The following is a 21,545-nucleotide window of genomic DNA, read 5'->3' on the forward strand; positions in this document are numbered from 1 at the left end:
TGGTTTGTTGGTAATTCTAACATAAGAATACAAATGAACTTAGTTCGGTTTATGTTAACTTGATATACCCCATGTATAAATTGAATTGAAAATAAATAAACATCACAAACACATAAACAAGTCCTGTCTGCATGGTTTTTATGCATGTTGATTCTCTAAATTACTGAGAAAAACCTGTTTCTTCAAAATGAGAGCAAGTTATTCAAAATTTGCAAATCAGTCCAATGCTCTTTAATTGAAATGTATTTGTAAGAATATTGACGAAATTGCTTTGAAAATATCAGTTAAACAGTAAATATTATCTACACAAAAGACTCGGAAATGGCACATCAGAGCAAAACGTAACAAATCTGAGTAAAAAGTGCTACAAATTCGAACACAGAGGCAAGAAAAGCAAAACGCAAAAAATGTTCAGATCGATTGCAGCAAAAAATAAATATTTTGATTGTATCGCATATATTAAGTAAAAAGTAGTCCCTGCACCGTCATCATAGGTACACAAAATATTCATACTCCCACATATCCTCGGAGTACTCCGACTGGATACAGTCGCTCAGGTTGTATTCCGTGAGTCGGCTGTCCAGGAAATGCAGCATCTTACTGACCATATCATCGCTACTGTCCGCCAACAAATTCTCCTGTCTCCCCGGAAACAAGAACTTCACGTGTTTCAAAAAGTCAGACTCGTCCGCCAGATGTGGGTTATTGATGTAGAAGTTGGGGAGGCGGCCATTTTGGAGAGCTCTCTTCAGAAAGTGAATGGCGTCGGAGACCCGGGCCGAGATTTGGTCCATGGTCCACTGCTCGGCTCTACTCTCCACCAGCATATAACTGACTACAGTCTCTATCATGTAGGAGGACACCTCACCTCGGCTCAGTAAAGTCTTTCTGGACTGCGGTGCAAACAGAAACTTCAGAATCTGGATGACTGTCTTATGACAGCCAAGGACTCCGCTATAAGCACATTTCTGGTCCATCTTGCTAAAAAAGAAATGCTCTAACTCCCCAAATGACATGCTCCAGTATAAGTCATGTGATGTGGCTTGCAGTGGCTGAGTGGCGTAGCGATCTCGAGGCGCCACCTTGCGTTTAACGTCAACGTTTGACCACGTGGGAACGGCGTACAGGTTGACTGGGTCTATCCACTTGTTAGTGCTCAGCAGCAGGGAGGGGATGAGTTGGACTCTGATGTCGGAGCAATGGAAACCTACCACATTTCTAGTGTCCAGCGACAAGTAAAGCCCCGGAGAGGAGGCTCTTTGTATTCTGAACGGCAAACGGTCAATCATAGGCCTGCCCTCTTTGTACAGTTTCTGAAGAGCAATTTCGGTCAATTCACAGGCGGCGTTTAGAAATTCTTGTGGAGAAATGCATTTCTTGTCTTTGTACGTTTTTAGGAGTTTGGATGGAACCTCATGGTTTTCGTTGTCAATGGCAATTATTACAAGTTTTCCCGGCGGAATGTCAGAGTTGGTTCTATTGTCGATGGCAGACGACAGCACAATGTCTGAGCACTGGAACAGGAAAGAAACGTCACTTTGGTTCGCGGTGCCAACTTTCGTTCCTTTCCGCACACTTCCGGTGGGAGAATACGAGACGTACCTAAGACCATGGTAAGGACTCATTGTTTTAAGAACTTTGTCCAAAAGGTGCACGGTGTAGTTCACAATGAAATTTGACAGGGTCAACTGTTCAAAGTTTACGGTACAGGTACTAGTGCAAAATTCATATAACCTTTTGTTGTCTCCTTGTAGAGATTGTGCGAGAGACTCGGGTTGGAGCGTGTGTGTACAGACATTGTTGTAGATTACATGTTGCTGGAACTCTCTCAGAGCAAAAGTTTCAGTGGAATCTTCACCCGTGTCACGCGAACTTCGTAAAGGGGAACTACTACGTCTCCCCGTAGTCCTTAGGACTGGGCGCCGGGGCAGACGGACAGATGACGTCACAGTGCTGTGCAGTGGTCCGTCAGACTGACCGGAGTTATTCTCTATCAGCAGTTTGTCAAGTTCCTGGAACAGGCAGTCAACTGTCCTCTTCAGGAACGAAGGAAGATCACAACCGGTGACGAGGGTGTTATGACTGGGGTGGTACTGGACGTTGTACAGTGGAACGTTACCGGGCTGTGTCTCAGATGTCTGAGCCGTGCCGACGATGACAGTTTGATCCTCTGTAGATGGTTCATCGTGTGTATCGGCTATCTCAGTTTTTACAACTTTCCTATCACAGAAATCCAATATTTTGGCTATTATCAACGGTGTCACTAGTGTTGTCAGTACAACCAACACGAAACAGAGAGCCAGTCCACTATGAATATCAATTTGGCCATCATAGTCACTGATCGAAGTACAGCCGCTGGGTGGTGTGTCACTGTTCTGAGTCTCCGAATACAGAACGTTTTTCCTTACCCATGACGAGAATTCAGCTCCTAGTTTGCTCCATTCGGACACAATGGGCGGACTTCTGTCATTAGGTTCCTCGATGTAGCATTCTGATAAATCAAGCTTTACGTTCAGTCTGTAAAATCGAGTGTCATTGAATACATTCACGGCCATTTTTAGCGCACGGTTTCATTGTTCTGACAAATAGAAAGTACAACTTACAAAATGAAAGTTACGTTATGAAGAGGAGTTGTCTTCCTTAGAACCGACGTTGTGATATTTTTGTATTTGTACCGAAAAACTAAAAGAAAAAAAAGACACATACACAAAATAAAAAAAAAAAACACCCAGACGGAACGACCTGATACTCAGGTCGTCGATCCGATTTCTTTTCTTTTAGACGCACCTGAAAGCCCCCCCCCCCCCCCCCCCCCCCCCCCCCACGGATTAGGATTTTCATGATTTGGGGAAAAAATGTTATGGCCGGAAAGATTTTTTGTTTTGGAAGTATAGGTTTACTCCCCCCCCCCCCCCCCCCCCCCCGGATTAGGATTTTCATTATTTTGATTTTGGGAATTAGGTTTTTTTCTCTCAATATTTCTGAGGATCAGTCTAGCTCCCCCCCCCCCCCCCCCACTTTCAATTTGCTTCCGACGCCAGTGCATAAGGTAATATTAGGAGAGTTTTATAGTTTTTTAGATGAAAACTATAGTTGACGGATCGTTAATTAAAGTTAACGGATCGTAAACTATAGTTGGCGGTTCGTAAACTATAGTTGCCTAATTTATCAAATGTGAATTTGGCGTGCCATAGATTTTCAAACATGTATGCGGGGTATGCTTCAAGATAAGAATACCGCAAATGTCATACAGAAGTTACACTACTCAGGAATCTGGTTCAGTATTACATGTACTATGTAATTGTTGTTTTACACTTCTAGATGATGGCGTTATATAAATTAAGTTCTATATGGTTTACAGATGTGAAATATAGATTACTAGAACTATACAAAATGTAGATTTGCCCTTAAGCTACGGTTAAAGCAATATGAGCTGTATTTTTTTTTAGAATTTTATTTTGCTGCAAAAACCTGCTAGTATAATATGGTGGCATATCTCTGCCCCTTGTGTGCAAGTTATTTTTCTATTAATTATGTGGACATGCAAGATAAATATGTTGACATGCAAGATAGTTATGTCAACATGCAACATAACTATGTTGACATGCAAGAAAACTGCAATCAAATAAGAGTTATAAAAAATCTCAAATATCGCCAACATGTGACATTCAAGATGCTAGATACGCTACCTATTGATGTCAACATGCAACTTATTTATGTTAACATGCAACTTCTTTATGTCGAAATGCAACTTATTTATGTTGACATGCAACTAAGTTATGTCAACATGCAACTTCTTTATGTCGACATGCAACTTATTTATGTCGACATGCAACCTAGTTATGTTAACATGCGACTAAGTTATGTTGAGATACAACTTATAAGTTGCATGTCAACATATTTATCTCGCATGTTAACATAACTAAGTTGCATGTCAACATATTCATCTTGCATGTCAACATAAGTAAGTTGCATGTTGACATAAATAAGTTGCATGTTGACATAAATAAGTTGCATGTAGACATAAATAAGTTGCATGTTAACATAAATGAGTTGCATGTTGACATAAAAAGGTAGCATCTAGCATCTTGGATGTCACAAGTGGGCGATATTTGAGAATTTTTGAGATTTTGTATAATTTTTATCTGATTGCAATTTTCTTGCATGTCAACATAGTTATGTTGCATGTTGACACAATTATCTTGCATGTCAACATATTTATCTTGCATGTCGACATATTTGATGGAAAAATAACTTGCACACAAGGGGCAGAGATATGCCACCATAGTATAATAAGTCTGCTTATGATTTAAACTTTTATGATAAATAAGATTTGAAAAAAATCATTAATTTTTGTCAAAGGAAATATTTCTCTTCTAAGGAATATATATCAAATCAATTTTTGTACAGGATGACAATAATTCAATTTTGCTCCAAATAAGGCTTCTTATCGGCTTTTTTTTCAAAAATATGGCTAACAGAAATTTAAAAACCATGATGTTTTTGTCATTTCAGTAGAAAAGAACATTTAAGTAAAAAAAAAAATTCAACATGAAAAATGCAGCTCATATTGCTTCAACAATCGATTAACATAGTTTATCGACATTAAAACTTAAACTACGTTTAGCTCATTCTTGTGAATTTGACGTATTGCTATGATCTATATATAAACACACGTGTTTAAAATCTAGAGTAAGAGATATCAACTGACCTCATAAGGTTTGAGGTTATGTTATTAGTTGAGATAACGGAAAATCGGTCGGGGCGTCCGAAGACCCAATTTTGTGAATTTTCAGATCAAAGAACCCCTCCCCCTCTTTCTCCCTTCCTCAAAGTTTTCGTCATGGGTCTTTGTTTACATCGCAAATGTTGCATGGGCAGTTAGTTAGAGATATTAATAAACTCATGCATATTTTAGTTCTGACATCGTCAACTTTTTCAGAGAGAGAGTACTTTTTATTTATTTATTTAATCTCAGTACTGTTTAATTTGTGAACGGAATGAATCAGTAAAAAATAAATCAGCTTCATGGTCATTATCAGATGGGTGGGTGGGTAACTACATGTATATATCTATATATGTATGCATACATACATAATATATACATTAAACAAATAAGTTTGTCTAGTCTATAATCCAAAAACCCCTCACCAATGAGTCACACGGCCTAGTTTGTACGTGATGCTGACCCATTTTCTGTAGTGCAGTCATAGATAGCGAGATATATCGTTCATCGGTCATAGAGAGAGGGGGACTAGAGAGAGTGACCCTACCTACATATAGCGATGCAGACAGGTACTATAGTATTACATATGTACATATATATTTAAGTTAACATGGACATCGTGGCGTTTTTCTTAAATTATTTTATGTTCTTTTTCATTTACTTATGTGAATGATACATGTATTATAACATGTATAACTAATCAATTTTTTTTTGTAAGTAACAAAGTATATGACGGACAAACTACAGATCTTCACTGTGTTCCTCTAATTTCTTTCTCGCACAGTCATTAAACTTTATTTTTATATCTTTGTTCTTGAGGCGCTCCAGGTGTCGTTCGGAGGCATAGCCTAATGCGTGTCCTCACTAACAGGGGTCACTGTTGGTGTACATCCTTGGTTTTGGTACACTGTTAAATTAGATAATGTGTTCTGGCTGGTCGTCTCTTATTTCTATTCTATCTTGTGGACGGCGCGTGCTTCTGCATGTGCATGGATTGAATGTTGACGACTGCACGCACGTCCAGTTACGTAACATATTGTTTACACTTGTTATGCGTTATGGTTTGTTTTGTTTTTTTTTGTTTTTTTGTTTTTAGAAAAACCTTTTTTTCTAAACCCATTTTATAGCCATTATACCGACGGTTCAATTTACAGTTTTCATAAAAGTTTTAATGTATGTTTTATGTGTCCAAACTTAAGACTTTTAATGTTAATTCATATTTTATCCTGTCGCTGACTAAAACGTGTTAGAATGCACTTGCCGCGGGTGTGCACAAAGTGCACGAAACATTTTTGCTATATATATAAACTACATCTGCATGTACAAAAATGTGTTGTTATAGGCCTGTATTATAATCAATACAGTAATCTTTTTAAAGGTATAAAAATTTACGAATTATTTTTTCATAAGGGTTTAAAGTACACAAATACGTTGTATTGGCATTAATACGCACGACTTTAAGGATAGTATGTACAAGTTTGATAGGCACGTAGCATCAAAATGGGGGCCCACTTTTTTGCAAGGTGAAGATCTTTCTTGAATTTACATACAAGAAATTGAATTAACATGGCGTTGGCCCCCTCACTTTTATGGGACCATGTAAAAATTGAATTGAAAATAAGGAAATAAGCAGTGAAATTGAATTTAAAGAGGTATACCCCCCCTCCCAACGGATTAGGATTTCCGAGACTGGCCCCCCCCCCACTTTCATAAACGATGCTACGTGCCTGTTTGAGCAATGAAATAGGGGTATATAGTGTAAATGGGTGGGTATGGGATAGCCTTGTCATACATTTAGGGATTTGGGGAGCGTGGATACCACCATAAAATGTGATATGGCACATGAAATGTGTATTATACTAGTATGTAACAAGCGACTGTCTAAAGGTAGCTCACTACACCTTGGAATAGTTTCTTAAATCAGCAAAAAGTTATTTGATTTTTGATAGATAGCATGATGGGCTGGAAATATACAGGTTAAATAGGCGAAAAAATGGTCAATTTTAGAAAAAAAACATATATTTTCAAAATGTTAATTCAGTAAATACACTGTACGAACAACCACTGGGCTATGACGACATACAAATAAATTGGTCGATGCAAACAATTTAACGAAACATTCTTGTGACGTGTCAACAGTCTTCAAAAGTATACACCTAGATGAAGTGAGGTATCTTAAATAAGATACCATAGTAATAAAAAAAACAAACTTAAGTACATTAAGCCCTAAACAGCCGTTTTCTGGATCAGTAAGGACGCAATCAGGCGTGACCAAACAATGTAAACAGTCGGTGCTTTGATTTTTAAAGGAAACACATGGTGTAACGGGTAAACACGCGGAAACAGAGAGAGAGGGGCCATGTACTGGCTCAACGTTGTAAACGGTCAGCTGTGCCCCGACCGCTTCACCAGGCAGTACGGTAAGTGACGGCTATCCCGCCCATAGGTACCGAGTCCCACCCCCGGGGCCCATCAAAGTACATATGTTGACGGTCTCAGGTCATTCACGTCTAGGGGTTTCTTTGTGTGTTTTTTAAGGACATAAAACAAAGTACAGTGAACTCTTGTTTTTGAATCACGTAATCCCTTGTTTAGAGTTATTGGAAATCTAACAAAATTTTAAGTTTAACTTCGGGGTAGAGAGACTTATGAATAGATCTATATTTTCTCGGACAGGAAAATATTAAAAGACTGGTGTTTTAAAAGTGAAATTTTATATATAAAAAAGATCATGCACGTCATGTAATTTGAGTCGCTTCCATTCTGTTTTAAGTTTTAGTGTTTCACATTGCTAAGGTGTGCACTGGCTGACAATATCTGCTGACGTCGAGTACAAATATACTGATGAATCATAACTCGATCTAGTTGGTTCCACCGTCATGGTTATTTAAAGTACCGGTAACTTACAAATACTTATATTTTTCTATATTTTTAGCAAGAAGACAAGACCCCCATTCCCTCATCTTTGAAGCCATACTCTATGGAAACAAGAGCGAGGTCCAACAGTTGATATCCGCCGGGGTGGACAAAAATGTCGTCACACATCGACACGTGCGCTGGGAGGGCGCGAGTGCGCTTGGCGCAGCAGCTTACGAGGGTCAAATGGAAATAGTTAGATATCTAGTAGACATCGGAACATCAGTGAATTTCTGTGACCCCTGCCAAAAACGGACGCCGCTACACTGGGCGTGTCTTGGCAACCAGTATCAGGCGGCCACTTATCTCGTCACGCGCGGTGCTGACGTCAATCAAAGAGACTTGGAGCAGACGACACCACTTCTTCGCGCTGTTTTAGGAAAGAACGTTGATTTGGTGAGATATTTGATTGAGAATGGCGCCGATGTCCGTCACACTGACGTATTGGGCTGTTCTATCCTCCACTACGCCTGCATTCACGCCGACAACACCCTGATCAGCGCCGCCATCAAAGCAGGCTGCATCTCCAACAATATAGCCATGATTGGAAAAGGCACGCCGCTACAGACACTAGCTACACAAAACGACACGGGAAGTGTGCGTCTGTTGCTGGAGGCAGGGTATGACCTCCAGAATGACCGTCCCTGGGTGAAGTCACTCCCTCCCTCGTGTTCAAACCCGTCATTGCAACGTGTGGTAAAATTCAACAGTCAACCAATGAGTTTAAAAATACTATGCAGAAAAACTATAAGGAAAGCAATGGGAGGAGTAAAACTGGAACAGAGATTGAACAAAATTCCATGTCCAAACTTAATTCATCATTACCTTACGCTTGATGGTCTTTGATTTGACCAGTTTTTGTTTCAAAATTCATTGTTTAACATGCTTGTTTTGAACCTTTATTATGAGTAAAAATTTTAAAGAAAACAAAATGTAGCTCTTGTTTCTAAAAAAAAAAATCTTACAGAATACTTTCAAAATTATCTTTATTATCAGAAAATGCATATAACAAGAAAATCATGCCATTTCTGAGGGTTGCAGTACAATGCACTGATCAATTTAAAAACTGTGAATCAAGATCTCAAATTCAGTCAATATATACAGTAGTTACCTGTTAATGCAAATTTTCCATTTAAATTCATATCTAGCAGATCTATTCTATTTTGATTGGGTTTCAAATATGCATCATAGCTCAAGGTAACAATTTTGGAATAAACAGAAAACTCAGTGAAGTGATGTTTACATTTGACACTCATCACAGCTCAGTGGTTTCCTTTATCCAGGAGTTGCTTCAGAATATAACTTAGATGAATATCATATTGAAGATAAAATTTTCTCTCTCACCCCCCCTCTCTCTCTCCAAACACTACTGCTTTCAAACATCTCTCTCCCCTCTCTATTCATCCAAATACTACTGCTTTCAAACCTCTCCCTTTCCCTCTCTATATCTCCAAACATGCTTTCAAACAAACCTCTCTCTCTCCTTTCTTTCTCTCTCACGTACTGTACAGAATGTCTCCATAGCTGTGAGTGACATTTTTTCTGATAAATAAAACATCACAAACAATTAGGAGTCTGGATTCTCACCAAAACCAACACACACAGTATCTCAATAACTGGACCGGTCTCTTTCACAGATAGACTCCCTTCATCACGTGATCACTGACTGGAATATCTGAACAAATCACCACTAACATCTTTCCTCCTCACGCTAATCCGCTGGCCTGAATGGGTCGTTTGACAGGTTCGTCAATATTTTCACGTCGTATATATGTGGGAGGTTCTTTCTTGTTGACTGTGTCAGCAGTAATGATGACTTTCTCCACGTCAGGCATACTGGGAACCTCGTACATGGGCGTCAGTAGAACCTCCTCCTGTTTTAAAATACAGTAAACACAGGGTATAATATGATGTAAGGTGATAGATTTTCAATAATCTAGGGGTCTTAAGAGGGTTCAATGGTACAGGCCATTTTTAGACTGTATTGATCTCTAGAAGAGCTTTAGGTAAAAATATAGGAAAATGTTTAAATCAAATAGTTCAAACATTGATTATTACTTTAATAATAAATAAATAAATAATAATTTAAAGTTCAACATATCGTGTCTTAAAATTTTAGCTGGATCTGATGGTTAAATTGTTGAACACCCACCTCTTTAAATATAGTTACAAATATATGAGCACTTCTGTTTATCAAAATGATAAAATATATGATTTTGTTTACCAGTATATGGTGAATTCCTCTTGCCCCCGTCTTCTTCTTGATGGCTCTCTGTGCAATTGCCCTTAAAGCACTGTCTGTGAATATCAGCTGACACTGCAAAAATTATTGACACATTGTAAACATACTAGTAACTGATGTTCAAGGTCAAACAGAAGGTTGAGGTTAAGACCTAATACAGCTGAATTGCTCATACACATACATATCTTTTTATGAAGTTTAATGAAAATATAATCCTTAAGCAGATATATTTATAGAGAAAAAAAATGTTTCTTTTGCAACATAAAAGGATTGGACAAAGTTGTTGTTTTGTTGACCAAATACAGTAAACCCAATGACCTAGACCTTTTCTTTCTACTATAAATTAATTACGGTAATATTTAATTGTCAAAGTCAAATTTAGGCATTATGACAGCGAAACAAAAGGCTCCGAGATAGCATTGGAGGATGCATTTGTATACACTACCATTGAGATGATTTTAAAAATACAAAAAATGTACATGTCAAGAGCTGTAGTTGAACTCATTGATAGAAATAAGCTCAGAAACAGAGAGATTCTACACCTCATCATAGGCCAGCAGGAACTCCTTCTGGGCTATCAGGGAGTTCTTGGTTTCTGTTAGGATTTTCACTAGGTGGTCCTCATTAAGACTGTGTAGGGGTACCACTATGTGGAACCGCCCCACAAACTCGGGGATCAGTCCAAACTTCACTACGTCTTCCGTCTCCACCTGACTCAGAAGTCGGTCATACTTGAGGTTTAACTGTTCTATGTCTGACAGAGTTCTCTCCTCTTCCTCATGTAGGATAGCTTTGTCATTGTGAACACCAAAACCAAAGTTCTGCAAAACAAATACATGGAATGTAGTCTGTCATGTAATAAGCACAATTTGAAATTAAAATTACCTGAGAAGAAAAAATGGTATGTTTATCTTAGTTCTACTTCATCTAAATTTCTTTTGCAATTTGGTTGTCTATTAAAAGCATTAAAAATTATTAGGATTATGTAAGATATATGACATATAATTGTATAATCAAGCATGAAGAATCAGTTATCTAAACTGCAATGTCACAATATATGTGTGTTTATTTTACCCCTACCAAAAGAGGCAAACAGCTCTGTGTAGACATGCTTGATCTTCCACTATACCTTTAGATTAGTTCTGCCTTGTATGAGATCGGTGATTCCTGTAAATGCCCCTGATGCTATAAATAAAATATTGGTGGTATCCACTTGATATGTGGTCTCGTGAGCGTTCCGTTTCCCCATTTTTTCTGTCACATTGACAACGTTGGATTCTAAGAGTTTAAGGAATGCCTGCTGAACCCCTTCACCTCCCACGTCACGGGAAGAGTTCACTCCCCTGGAGGAATTCCCTGGTACGATACTTCGGATTTTATCCACCTCATCAAGATATACAATACCTGTAGAAGTTATAATAAACAATATATCAAAACTGGCTCATATAAAAGAACAAATTTACATAAAAAACCTATAATAATTATCATAAAGAAATTAGCATTTTATTTTCATATTTCATGTACCGTAAATAGATTTTCATATGTTATATAAATTGTTTGACAGAATTTAGATGTTAAATTAATTCTTAATATTATTTTGGAAATGTCTCATTGATGTTTTAATAGTCATCATATGTACGTGTAACTTTTTCTTCAATATGTTCAAACACAATTTTTGGACTACAATATTTCACCACATGAAATAACCTAAAGTCCATTTCTTGATTCATAACCCTAATTTACAGCAGATAAAATGACAAACTTTGTTTGATAAAAAAATCCTGTAAGTGCTCCTTTGATGAACAACATAAGATGTGATGCTCACCTTGTTGACACTTGTCCACATCAAACTCGGCATTCTCCAGGAGTCGGTAGATAACGGACTCTACATCCTCACCCACGTAACCAGCAGCCGTGATTGACGTACAGTCACACATCGCAAACGGAACATCCAGACACTCCGCTAGCCGCTTCACCATCAACGTCTTCCCTGAAAATCAGAAAAATTGTCCATTATTTCACTGTACCTAATTGAAATTTTTAATTTTTTTGAAAATTTTAAACAAAAAGTTGATGCAAAAATTTATATTACTTCATCACATAGATGATAGGAGCATATAAATATAAAAAGTAGCTAATAAGAAAAATTTGTTAAATGTACTTTAAACTGAACGTATACCATATACATTTCAGTGGTAATAAACATAAAGGAATATCTTTGAATTCGTAAGAAAAAATTAGAGGTCAGATACAGTACTGATATATATTAATTGAATGGATTCAATGTTCAATGCCTTAGTTTTATATCTACAACTATTCTAAAGAAGTCTTCTTTTTTTTACATGAAACATACATGTTAACCTCCAGTGATGAAAAATACGTAGATTTTGAACCGAAAAGCAGTAGCATTGCGCACAGCCTTTTTCGCATATATTTCAAAGCATAGATTTTTATGTACTACATATGAAGTATAAAGGGTATTTGATGAGTAATTAAAAATATCAACTAAGACATAAGACTTTTGAAAATCAAATTTTGTGATATTAATACATATATGAATAATGATTGCATGCATTAACCATCACACTGATTACAAGTGTAAAATATTTGAGTGCAAAGACTTTGACAATTGCCTTCATACAAGAAAAAGGTTAAGTTGCCAAAATTTAAAATATAAGAGAATTAAGAACTAGTAGGAAGTTCTTAGACTATATTCTTTTTCAATATCAAAATGATGTTTACATGCATATTACAAATCATGCAGCATTGCAATTAACTGCAAGTCAAGTTTACTGTTATGGCCAAGTTGAAAGATATATTGAGTCATTGTTAAAGCCAGTGTGGAATTGCAAAGCTTCTTTTTCCTTTGCGATGATAATATTGACATGTCTTGTAACTAATGTATACTAATTATGGGAAGTGGCTTCTTTCATCGTTCGGTGTAAAACACATGCTTGAAAACTTGTCAATCACCCGAAAAAGCATTTGTGTGCCTCCAATTCAAAGTCACACGCTAATTTCAAACCCGACGAGATTTTTTGACCACAATGGCTTCCAAAATGGCTATCTATCAAATCAATGAACATATTTTGAAGAAAAGCGGTAGATTTTTTAATAAAACCAATAGGCATGAGACAAAGCTAAAAAGCGTTAGGCTTCCACGTAAATCGGAAGGGTTAACACGTATGCATGAAATATCCTAGTACAACTTTAATTATTCTAAACATTAAAATGTCCTGAGCTCTTGGTTGAGTTACCTGATCCAGTGGGTCCCAGTAACAACACGTTACTTTTCTGTAGGGTAATCTTTTTGGGGTCTGTGTCGGGGGACATCATTGGGGGGTCATTTTCCTCTTGGTGGTGAGTGTTGAACCCCAGGGAGCTGGAGGCATGGCCCCTGATGGCTGCTTCCAGGGATTCTGATAAACCAACCATTGATTTGTAATTTTCATTTTAAATCTAGTATTTCACAAAATTTAAATATGTAAAAACAAGTTTTATAACAGAAATGTTTGCAAAACATATGAGCCGGGGCTCTAGCACCAGTTGAAATTTGACGAGAGAAGTATACCAAACAAATTTATACCAATAGAGGTCATCCATTTGCCATTGTAAACAATTCATTGTCTTTTGATGTGAATCATCCACTGGTTTTAGTGCTGTTTGTTTTTTGTCAAGTTATAAAGCATAGGTCTTAAACAGCAAATAGATACTACAGTACTGTATACAGGGAAATATTTACCCCCATTTTATTTCTACCACATTTGCCCTTGTTGTCAGCGGATGATGTTTTAAGACTGGACAAATTCATGAATTTTTTAAAATAATGATAATTTAATATAAATGTACATGTAATAGTATCTACAGTACAAGAGGCCCATGGGCCACATCGCTCACCTGAACAGCAGTTCCTTGTAACATTACATTTCGTAGCATATGCTTTTTCTATTTTAAACATTGAACCCCTTTCTGGGGACCCAGTAATGGTCCGAGGTTTATGGTTGGCTTGAACAACATAAATAGTAACATAGGAATGAAAATGTGTAGCACTGCGGTGGGACCGCACGTACACAACCTGAAAAACTGAACGTAGAAGAGTTCCACTTCAAGAGGAATAACTCTCAGACTGTACAGAACATTAAGAAAGATAACTCTTGGTTCCACTACATTAGAGTTTACACAATTTGAGGATCCTTGCATAGTAATCTCACTGTAGCATTATAGTTCTCGAGAAGAACTTTTTAAAAACATTTTCAATATATCTTTCTATGTTAAACTTTGAACCCCTTTTGGGGCAACAGTATTAGTCCAGTGCTTAAGTTTTAATTATTTGGAATCTACATTATTTAAGGATGCTTGCATAGTTATCTCACAAGCTGAAGCATTATAGTTCCCTAGAAAAAGATTTTTCAACATTTTCCCTCTATATTTCTATGCTAAACTTTGAACACCTCTTGGGGCCCCAGTATTAGATTGAGGTCACGGCTTTTATAATTTCGAATCTACACTATTTGAGGGTGCTTACGTAGTTATCTGACAAATTGATGCATTGTAGTTCTCGAAAAGAAGATTTTTAAACATTTTCCATATATACCGGTACTTCTACATTTAACTTTAAACCCATCTTGGGTCCCTAGTATTAGTCCAGGGGTCACTATTTTAAAACTGTCGAACCTTCATTATCCAAGGTTGTATGCATGATAGTAATCTCACAAATTGAAGCATTGTAGTTCTCGAGAAGAAGATTTTTTAACCTGTTACCTTTATATTTCTATAATAAACTTTGACCCCATCTTGGGGCCCCATTATTGGTCCGGGGGTCACGATTTTACGAATTAGGAATCTACATAAGCGAAGGATGCATGCATAGATATTCCACTAACTAAAACATTGTAGTTCTTGAGAAGAACATTTTAAACTTTTCCTTTGTTTTTTAAAATGTTTAAATTTTGAACCCCTCTTGGTGCCCATCAATTGTCCGGGAGTTACAATTTTTTGAATCTACATTATTTAAGGATGTACATGTATGCATAGTAATATCCCAAACAGTTGCACGATGGTTCTTGAGAAGATTTTAAAACATTTTCCTATATATGTTAAAATCTAAACCCCTCCTGGGGCCCCACTTTTGTTCGGGGGTCACGATTTTTACAATCTTCACTATATATACAACCTTTTGTGTATGTATTGGCATTTTTGGTGAAGTGGTTCTTGAGAAGAAAATTTTTAAACATTTTTTATATGTAGTTCTATGTTAAATTTTGATCCCCGCCTGGGGCCCCAGTTTTGGTCCGAGGGTCACGATTTTTACAATTTAGAATCTTCATTATACATACAAGCTTTTGTGTAAATATTGGCATTTCTGGTGCAGTGGTTCTTGAGAAGAAGATTTTTTAAACATTTTCCTATGTATTTCTATGTTAAACTTTGAACCCCGCCTGGGGCCCCAGTTTAAGTCCGAGGGTCACGATTTTTACAATTTAGAATCTTCACTATATATACAAGCTTTTGTGTATGTATTGGCATTTCTGGTGTAGTGGTTCTTGAGAAGAAGGTTTTTTAAACATTTTCCTATGTATTTCTATGTTAAACTTTGAACCCCGCCTGGGGCCCCAGTTTTGGTCCGAGGGTCACGATTTTTACAATTTAGAATCTTCACTATATATACAAGCTTTTGTGTAAATATTGGCATTTCTGGTGCAGTGGTTCTTGAGAAGAAGATTTTTTAAACATTTTCCTATGTATTTCTATGTTAAACTTTGAACCCCGCCTGGGGCCCCAGTTTTGGTCCGAGGGTCACGATTTTTACAATTTAGAATCTTCACTATATATTCAAGCTTTTGTGTAAATATTGGCATTTCTGGTGCAGTGGTTCTTGAGAAGAAGATTTTTTAAACATTTTCCTATGTATTTCTATGTTAAACTTTGAACCCCGCCTGGGGCCCCAGTTTTGGTCCGAGGGTCACGATTTTTACAATTTAGAATCTTCACTTAGTATACAAGCTTTTGTGTAAATATTGGCATTCCTGGTGCAGTGGTTCTTGAGAAGAAGATTTTTTAAACATTTTCCTATGTATTTCTATGTTAAACTTTGAACCCCGCCTGGGGCCCCAGTTTTGGTCCGAGGGTCACGATTTTTACAATTTAGAATCTTCACAATGTATACAAGCTTTTGTGTAAATATTGGCATTTCTGGTGCAGTGGTTCTTGAGAAGATTTTTTAAACATTTTCCTATGTATTTCTATATATGTTAAACTTTGAACCCCGCCTGGGGCCCCAGTTTTGGTCCGAGGGTCACGATTTTTACAATTTAGAATCTTCACTATATATACAAGCTTTTGTGTAAATATTGGCATTTCTGGTGCAGTGGTTCTTGAGAAGAAGATTTTTTAAACATTTTCCTATGTATTTCTATGTTAAACTTTGAACCCCGCCTGGGGCCCCAGTTTTGGTCCGAGGGTCACGATTTTTACAATTTAGAATCTTCACTATATATACAAGCTTTTGTGTAAATATTGGCATTTCTGGTGCAGTGGTTCTTGAGAAGAAGATTTTTAAAGACATGCACCCTATACTCACTGTTTCGCAATTATCTCCCTTTTGAAAAGGGCTGTGCCCTTTATTTTAACAATTTATAATCCCCTTTCCATAAGGATGCTTTGTACCAAATTTGGTTAAATTTGGCCCCAGTGGTTTTTGAGAAGAAGTTGAAAATGTGAAAAGTTTACAGACGGACGGACAGACAGACAGACGGACGGACGGACGACGGACAACGGGTGATCAGAAAAGCTCACTTGAACCTTCGGTTCAGGTGAGCTAAAAACACGGTTATAACGAAGTGCCAGGGACGGGCGATTTTGCTTTGTTATAAGCGTAATTCGTTATATCCGTCAAGTCTACAACATGTAATATAGTCATGGGGAATGAAAATCACTTCGCTGTAAGCGTCAATTCATTATAAACGTGTTCGCTATAACCGTGTTTTACTGTATATCTAACAGTGTCTGAGGGAATTCAAAATGGGATGAACCCATTTGCAGGTGAAGAAGAGGGGAAAAACACAGTGCAAAATAACCCTCTAAACAGTTAGAATACCAACACAATATTCAATGTCATTGATTACCTGCGAAGAGATTCTCCCCTAGTCTGGTCTTGGTTTGACCGGACTGAGAGCTGGTTCTGCACCACCGCACTCTCTTGTAGTGATTGTAGGCGGCCACTGCCAGACTCTTCTTGGCCAGCTCCTGACCAATCACGTGCTCGTCCAGGAACCGGTGAATCTAAAGGGGAGAGAGCAATTACTATAAATAAATTTACCATAATAATATTAAGATATTCAATAACCTATAAATCTGTGGAGTAAAAAAAAGTTAAAACCATTCTAGTACTATGAACAATGTACCATCATACTGGTATCACATGTATTAAGATACTCTAAAACCTGGGAATCTGAGGAGGGGGGGGGAGATATTTTTTTACTTTGAACAAATATACTGGTACCATCATACATATATTATTGATATACTCCAACACCTGTAAATCTGAGGGGAAAGAGAGTGGGGTCTGAGGGGAAAGAGAGTGGGGAAACATTACCTTATTATAAACAAATGTACCATCATCATATCAAGATACTTAAGAAGAACTTGTAATATAAGCTAATGAATATGAGATATTCATAAAAAGTTTAAGTTTTAAGTATGAAGAAAGAGGCTTATTTTAAAGAGCAGCTTATTATTGATAGATGGTTTATTTTCAAGTTTTAGATTAAAATATATCTTTTAGACATTGAGCAGTATAATATTACACTGTATATATACTGACGACCTACATGAGTACTTCATGTGGTGTGTAAGTACCTCCTTTGGGGTGGGGATATACCCTGTGTCCTCCTCTTCTGTTTCAGCGACCTCCGGGTCGGCTTGATCCTCCGAAACCATCAACATCTGCTTACAATTATCACATTTGACGAACCCATTGATCATCACTTGAAATGAAAAGAATATGATTTAATATAGAAATGATAATCAAACATTTGTTTTTATAGAGGCAATTAACATGAAATCAATGAAGTTCATATTGAATAATGACCAGTTACTGGCCGTTAGTGCATTCATATATCTAACAGATTTACCCTTGGAGTCAATTTGAAGTGCCTCGCCACAGTTCGAGCAGGGTCTGACCCTTTTTTCTTCTCCCCCGGAGCTGCTGGGTCCCTGACCCGACGCCCCACCCTCCCCTCCAGTTCCATCATCACCGCTGCCATCTTTAGACTGGAGAGATGCAGCCACATGAAAAGTTCTTTGTTGTTCTTGACATTGCCTTGGTTGAATCAAAACCTTGTTTTTATACTGTGCTGCTACACCATCTACAAAGAATGATTTAAAGAATTTGTTTTTAATATGCCACATTTTATAATGTTCTGTGCTTTAAATTTGCTGTCTAGATTATATCACACTGTTTATCACATCATAATAGCTCCATTTTTTCAGTTTTCCTATACCATATAACATATTGTCTAATAAAATATCAAGTTACATAAAGTAGGATCTTGTTTTACTTAGATCCTTAAGACAGGTCTGAACTTCTGAAGCTAGCGGCCTCACTTAGAGCACTTGACTTATGATTCAGAACTAGGGTCCTTATATTTGTATTTTGTAACATATTCATTGGTATGGGGAAAAAATAAATATGTAATTGGCAATTGTTGTGATATTAAAAAAAAAACAAACTATTATGGGATATTTATGTATAGTGAAGCGGTTACCAGTGAAGGGCATCTAGGTTTTTTAAAGTTGTCTAAAGAACATACAAGTCAAAAAATAAACCTGCTTTAATTTGCCCCAACTTCCATTTTTTGTCACTGTTTATTGGCAATAAAGACGATACACTAGCTATTGTCCAAATGATCAATAATAAGTGTTTTACTGCAACAAAGAACATTTTCTATTGTTATACTTTCATGTTAAATACTGAAATCTGATTGGTTAAGACGCAGTTCATAATCCGTTCTATTACCCTCAGTGTTAGCAATGCACTTAGCATCGGGTAACATTACAAATTGTTACATGCTCGAAAATTATGCGCGTACAGTTCGCTGTAGAATTCACGTTGTTCCTATATAAAAGCAGTAAAATGTTCCTAAAAATTAAGACAAAATAACAAAATAAATAGTGCCTGTTTGGGAGGATAACAGTTGAAATTGACACCCCTCGAAAACCATTGTCAACCTCCGCTTCGCGTTGGTTGACAATGGTTTTCTCTGGGTGTCAATTTCAACTGTTACCCTCCCTAACAGGCACTATTTATATAATGTATACCTTCAACCGATAACTGTGAGGACAATCAATTGCAGTTTAATAGAATTGACTCTTATAAGTTTTATTGCATCTACAAACATTTCCACTACACATATTACACTACAAAACAATGTTATGCAAGCATATAAACTATTAATGATGTTGACAGTTTACAAGTATAAACATATTGCAATATATTGTCATCATGATCATATGTTATTTACAGGGATGGGGTAATGGTAATTTGTAATGGTAATTGAGTGTAATTAATTACAAATTTTGATGTAATTGGAAGTAATGTGTAATTGGCCACATTTTCAATTACATGTAATGGTAATTTAATTAATTACTTTCAGAAAAGGCATGTAATTCCAATTACTTTTCAATTACTTTCAATTACACACTGATGGACATATAAATATTAAGCCGTCCACTACCCATTTTTCCCCCACAATGATACATTAGGTCAAGTTCGAAGAGTAGTTAAAAAGCATTAAACTATTATTATATATATCATTATAATACTAAATATTTTTCAAAATGGATTTTTTTCAGTGATTCAATATTTAATGATAAGTTTCCCAAATTTGATTAAGTACATGTATTTGATGATTTGTTTGATCTTTTTTTTCTTAAAAAATACTTATTTACCTTCTTATTAGAATAATTAGAGTGTTAATTATCATTTAACTAGTTTAAAACATCACTGTTTAATTTACAAACAAAATCAGTGTCATCGAAATTATATAAACTATCAAGTCTTTGTAATTGATAGCCTAAAATACACAGAGCTAAAATGCATGGCTTCAAATAGGTTTAAGTTTTTGATGCCTAACATGTCCACAGGGTGTGTTCCCTTATTGCACACATTTTGATAATTAGGTAGAGAACAACAGGTGTGAATTGTGTTTTGATAACAATTAAAGTCTGTCCTCTACCCGAGATTAACCTGTACTTTGGCATCGTATTTACAAAGAAAAAAAATAGTGTATAAAAATTCCAAGGAGAACTTTTTCATATATAATAGTTTTTTCATGCAAGAAATACTTTAAGTGTAGGTTAAGGGATATGACTTTTAAATGTTTATTGAATATCAGGGTGTATGGGACACCTCCATATTGTGACTACCAGTACCTGCATTTTAAAATAAACAATAAAAACCAAATATATATTTTTTCTTTCCAAAAATTGTAACTAATTATTAGAATAGTACGCAAATTCTCAAACAGTGAAATTATTTTGATTATAAGGAAATTTTATACATATTATAGACATACCTCCTTAAATGTTTATGTGTTGTATATAAATCATGGTTTTAGTAAATTTTGATGAAAATGTAATTTGTAATTTAATTAATTACATCTGCAAAGTAATTGTAATTTAATTAATTACATTTGAAAACTGTTGTAATGGTAATGGTAATTTAATTGAAGAATTTAAGCAAGTAATTGTAATTTAATTAATTACTTTCCATTGTAATTGACCCCATCCCTGGTTATTTATAAACTCTTTCACATTATGGCCTTTTTAAATTTACCATTACTTCACTTTAAATAATTTTTAGTGCATAAATATTGAATAATTTAACAAAATGTGATGCAAGGATAACCACTCTTATACAGAAGATAAATATAGTTTGTTGTGAAGTTTTAGTGTACAGCCAATTGAATGCCATTTTTCACAAAGTATATCGATTTGTCAAGAAAGGAACAGAACAACAACCATTGTGAAACAGTTACTTTTCCAAACCATGATGTAATGTAAACATGGTAAATATAGAACATACTAATTATATAAGTTTGTGTAAAGTTGAATATCTAAATAATAAATAAAGTTGTCAAAGATTTTGTCAATACAAGACTTTTTTCAAAGTTTTAACTGCTTTTGTAGCTTTGATAACATTACTTTGTTCCGTGGGGATATAATATTGTGTAATTAAAACGTAAATAATGACCTACTTGTGACTGAGGCCAGGCATCTACAGGACTTTCCAGAAAGGGCTCGAACACTACTTCTGACCCCACATCTTAATGCCAGCGACATAATTTAACACAAAACAATGTATAGTTTTAACATCTAGGGGTTCCTGTTTCGTCCAAACCGATCCAGTCAATTATACAACTAGGCTACTGCAATCATGTACGACGAACGTGTCATCTATGCTGGTTCTTCAACTCTTAAACAATACACGACAGGCCCAAACGACTATAACTATATAAATAAATATGCAACTATCTTAAATGCAGAATTGTTCTTAACCCTTTCATCAAAAACAAAATATAAACAATAAATGTCAAGGCCTATTCCTTATTGGCATTGACGGTGACCGAGTTTTGCCAAGCTCTTCTTAATCATGATCAAATA

At 36.2% G+C, this 21,545-nt stretch overlaps 3 protein-coding genes across 5 annotated transcripts; 1 reads left to right on the forward strand and 2 right to left on the reverse strand.

The window, feature by feature from the left end:
* Window positions 1–121: 121 nt before the first annotated feature.
* LOC105326277 (uncharacterized) lies at window positions 122–2,650 on the reverse strand. The gene has a single exon (XM_011426214.4). It carries the CDS (start codon window positions 2,553–2,555, stop codon window positions 489–491), a length of 2,067 nt encoding a protein of 688 aa, XP_011424516.3. The 5' UTR covers window positions 2,556–2,650; the 3' UTR covers window positions 122–488.
* A 2,498-nt stretch (window positions 2,651–5,148) lies between these two features.
* Window positions 5,149–8,974, forward strand: LOC105326276 (ankyrin repeat and SOCS box protein 13). 3 transcript variants are annotated; one of them, XM_011426212.4, is made up of 3 exons: window positions 5,181–5,295; window positions 7,036–7,146; window positions 7,662–8,974. In XM_011426212.4, exons 2-3 carry the CDS (start codon window positions 7,086–7,088, stop codon window positions 8,486–8,488), a joined length of 888 nt encoding a protein of 295 aa, XP_011424514.3. In that variant the 5' UTR covers window positions 5,181–5,295; window positions 7,036–7,085; the 3' UTR covers window positions 8,489–8,974. The 3 variants fall into 3 exon arrangements, with proteins under 3 accessions (XP_011424515.3, XP_011424514.3, XP_065943860.1); XM_011426213.4 differs by lacking the exon at window positions 7,036–7,146 and having other exon boundaries at window positions 5,149–5,295; XM_066087788.1 differs by lacking the exon at window positions 5,181–5,295 and having other exon boundaries at window positions 6,952–7,146.
* LOC105326275 (ATP-dependent Clp protease ATP-binding subunit ClpX) lies at window positions 8,620–21,535 on the reverse strand. Its single transcript, XM_011426209.4, has 10 exons — window positions 21,140–21,535; window positions 18,017–18,250; window positions 17,742–17,869; window positions 17,009–17,165; window positions 13,142–13,303; window positions 11,710–11,874; window positions 11,014–11,288; window positions 10,427–10,705; window positions 9,867–9,959; window positions 8,620–9,516 (listed from the first exon to the last, which is right to left on the reverse strand). The coding sequence occupies exons 1-10, from the start codon at window positions 21,222–21,224 to the stop codon at window positions 9,349–9,351; spliced, it is 1,746 nt and encodes a 581-aa protein (XP_011424511.3). The 5' UTR covers window positions 21,225–21,535; the 3' UTR covers window positions 8,620–9,348.
* Window positions 21,536–21,545: the final 10 nt, after the last annotated feature.

Source organism: Magallana gigas, chromosome 6, assembly GCF_963853765.1.
Source record: "Magallana gigas chromosome 6, xbMagGiga1.1, whole genome shotgun sequence".
NCBI lineage: Eukaryota > Metazoa > Mollusca > Bivalvia > Ostreida > Ostreidae > Magallana > Magallana gigas.

What these genes read in the sequence shown, in the direction of transcription:
- LOC105326277 (XM_011426214.4), bottom strand. Translation starts at nt 2,555, where the DNA reads ATGGCCGTGAATGTATTCAATGACACTCGATTTTACAGACTGAACGTA.
- LOC105326276 (XM_011426212.4), top strand. Translation starts at nt 7,086, where the DNA reads ATGTACTGGCTCAACGTTGTAAACGGTCAGCTGTGCCCCGACCGCTTC. An exon ending in CCGCTTCACCAGGCAGTACG is followed by an intron (nt 7,147 to 7,661) that starts GTAAGTGACGGC and finishes CTATATTTTTAG; the next exon opens with CAAGAAGACAAGACCCCCAT.
- LOC105326275 (XM_011426209.4), bottom strand. Translation starts at nt 21,224, where the DNA reads ATGTCGCTGGCATTAAGATGTGGGGTCAGAAGTAGTGTTCGAGCCCTT. An exon ending in ATGCCTGGCCTCAGTCACAA is followed by an intron (nt 18,251 to 21,139) that starts GTAGGTCATTAT and finishes CATTCTTTGTAG; the next exon opens with ATGGTGTAGCAGCACAGTAT. An exon ending in ACTGGGACCCACTGGATCAG is followed by an intron (nt 11,875 to 13,141) that starts GTAACTCAACCA and finishes TCTGATTTTCAG; the next exon opens with GGAAGACGTTGATGGTGAAG.